Source organism: Pygoscelis adeliae, unplaced genomic scaffold (genome assembly GCF_000699105.1).
Source record: "Pygoscelis adeliae isolate BGI_AS28 unplaced genomic scaffold, ASM69910v1 Scaffold24, whole genome shotgun sequence".
In the NCBI taxonomy this organism is placed as follows: Eukaryota; Metazoa; Chordata; class Aves; order Sphenisciformes; family Spheniscidae; genus Pygoscelis; species Pygoscelis adeliae.
In genome coordinates, this window is record NW_008824806.1 from 14524 (window position 1) to 16262 (window position 1739).

General features: G+C 44.2%; 1 protein-coding gene across 1 annotated transcript in view; it reads left to right on the forward strand.

Annotated features, from left to right (window-relative positions):
- The window catches only part of LOC103916973 (ankyrin repeat domain-containing protein 26-like), a 14918-nt gene extending 13557 nt beyond the window's left edge, over positions 1-1361 (forward strand). Inside the window, exon 5 of the mRNA XM_009324053.1 lies at positions 1126-1361. Coding sequence (XP_009322328.1) covers positions 1126-1274 — 149 coding nt within the window. The 3' untranslated portion in view covers positions 1275-1361. The remainder of the gene's footprint in view (positions 1-1125) is intronic.
- Positions 1362-1739: the final 378 nt, after the last annotated feature.

A 1739-nucleotide genomic window follows, 5' to 3' on the forward strand; every position in this document is an offset into this window, starting at 1 on the left:
GCCTCCGACCACCACATCTCCCACCAGTCCTTCTCTGTTTGTAAACAGCAGGTCGAGCGAGGCACCTCCCCTGGTAGGCTCACTTACCAGCTGTGTCAGGAAGTTGTCTTCCACACACTCCAGGAACCTCCTAGACTGCTTCTTCTCTGCCATGTTGTATTTCCAGTAGATGTCCGGGAAGTTGAAGTCCCCCACAAGAACAAGGGCTAGCGGTTGAGAGACTTCTGCCAGCCGCTTGTAGAACGCTTCATCCGCCCCTTCATCCTGGTTGGGTGGTCTATAACAGACTCCCAGCAGGATATCTGCCTCATTGGCCTTCCCCCTCATCCTTACCTATAAACACTCAACCATATCATCATCACAATCATTGAGCTCTAGACAATCGAAACACTCCCTAACATACAGAGCCACCCCGCCGCCTCTCCTTCCTCTCCTGTCCCTTCTGAAGAGTCTATAGCCATCCATTGCAGCACTCCAATCGTGAGAGGCACCCCACCATGTTTCTGTGATGGCGACTAAGTCATACCTCTCCCGCTGCACAATGGCTTCCAGCTCCTCTGTTTGCCGCCCATGCTGCGTGCATTGGTGTAGATGCACTTGAGCTGGGCTATCGATTTCGCTCCCAGCATCAGCATGCCACCCCTCGGCTCATCTCTAGTGAGCCTGGTTTTGTCCCCTTCCCCCTTCAAACCTAGTTTTTTTTAAAAGATTCTTTTAAAGCTTGTCACAGCGAATGCAGAAGCTGTTTTTTAGGAGTAGCGTTCCAATAAATCACTGGTTTGAACATTTAAGGGAAATAGACACTTGAGGTTGAAGAGGTCTGCAGGGGGCTAAATTTAGCACTGGTGTAAGCAGGAGTCGTTTGTGGATTCCCTGAAGATGATCAGCGTGTAGCCTCTGGAATTTCTTTCACTAGCTTTAGAAATACTGTTGACTGATAAGCAACTGTGGAAAAAATGTTTCTTCCTTTGTGCCTAGCCCTTGCATTGTTACATTCCCTTGGAAGTTTTTAAATCTCTTTCTGGATTGTAGTCTCTCCAGTTACCCATAACGTTTTTACAGTGACTTATTTGGCCCTGTCTACTGTAAAAGTAACACCAGGAATTTTGTCTCTTTTCTCTCTAGCCACTGCTGAACTTGAAACTGGATCTGCTGGAGCTTCTCCCATGGTATCCACTGACGGTTCTTCAAAAAATTTCCATGTTGACCAGGATTCCCTTTGCAGGGCAATACAGGAGTACCGTGATGTTTTAACCAAAAATTACCTGATTTGAACAAAATGCTAGGGACAGGCTCTGGAAATCATTTTGTTTACATAGTGCATCTATGGTTTCCCATTCTATGGTTCAGATGTGAAAATGTGTTTATTGCAGTCTGAATATAAATTCTATTAAATGGCTGTGAAGCACTTTGCACTTACCTGTTGGTTTATTGCTGCATAGTTGTTTTATTTTGCACTCACAATAAGAACCATATCTATTTTTTCTGACTAGCAGATTGACTAATCTTGATTCTTGAGCTTGACAGAACTGTTAAAATGTTTCTTATGAAGGTAGATGCATTATTTTGCTCCACCCATGCTCTGTGTTTTAACAAAAGCATTCCCTTTGTTCTGTTTAATCCTTTCACTCTTACGTGTTTTTAATGTTTCCAGTGTTTATTTTAATGCTTAGGACATTATTTGATGTGCTTTGAGCCCGCTGCTTCAGTCCTGATGCAGTGAGTATTTCTGCTGATAA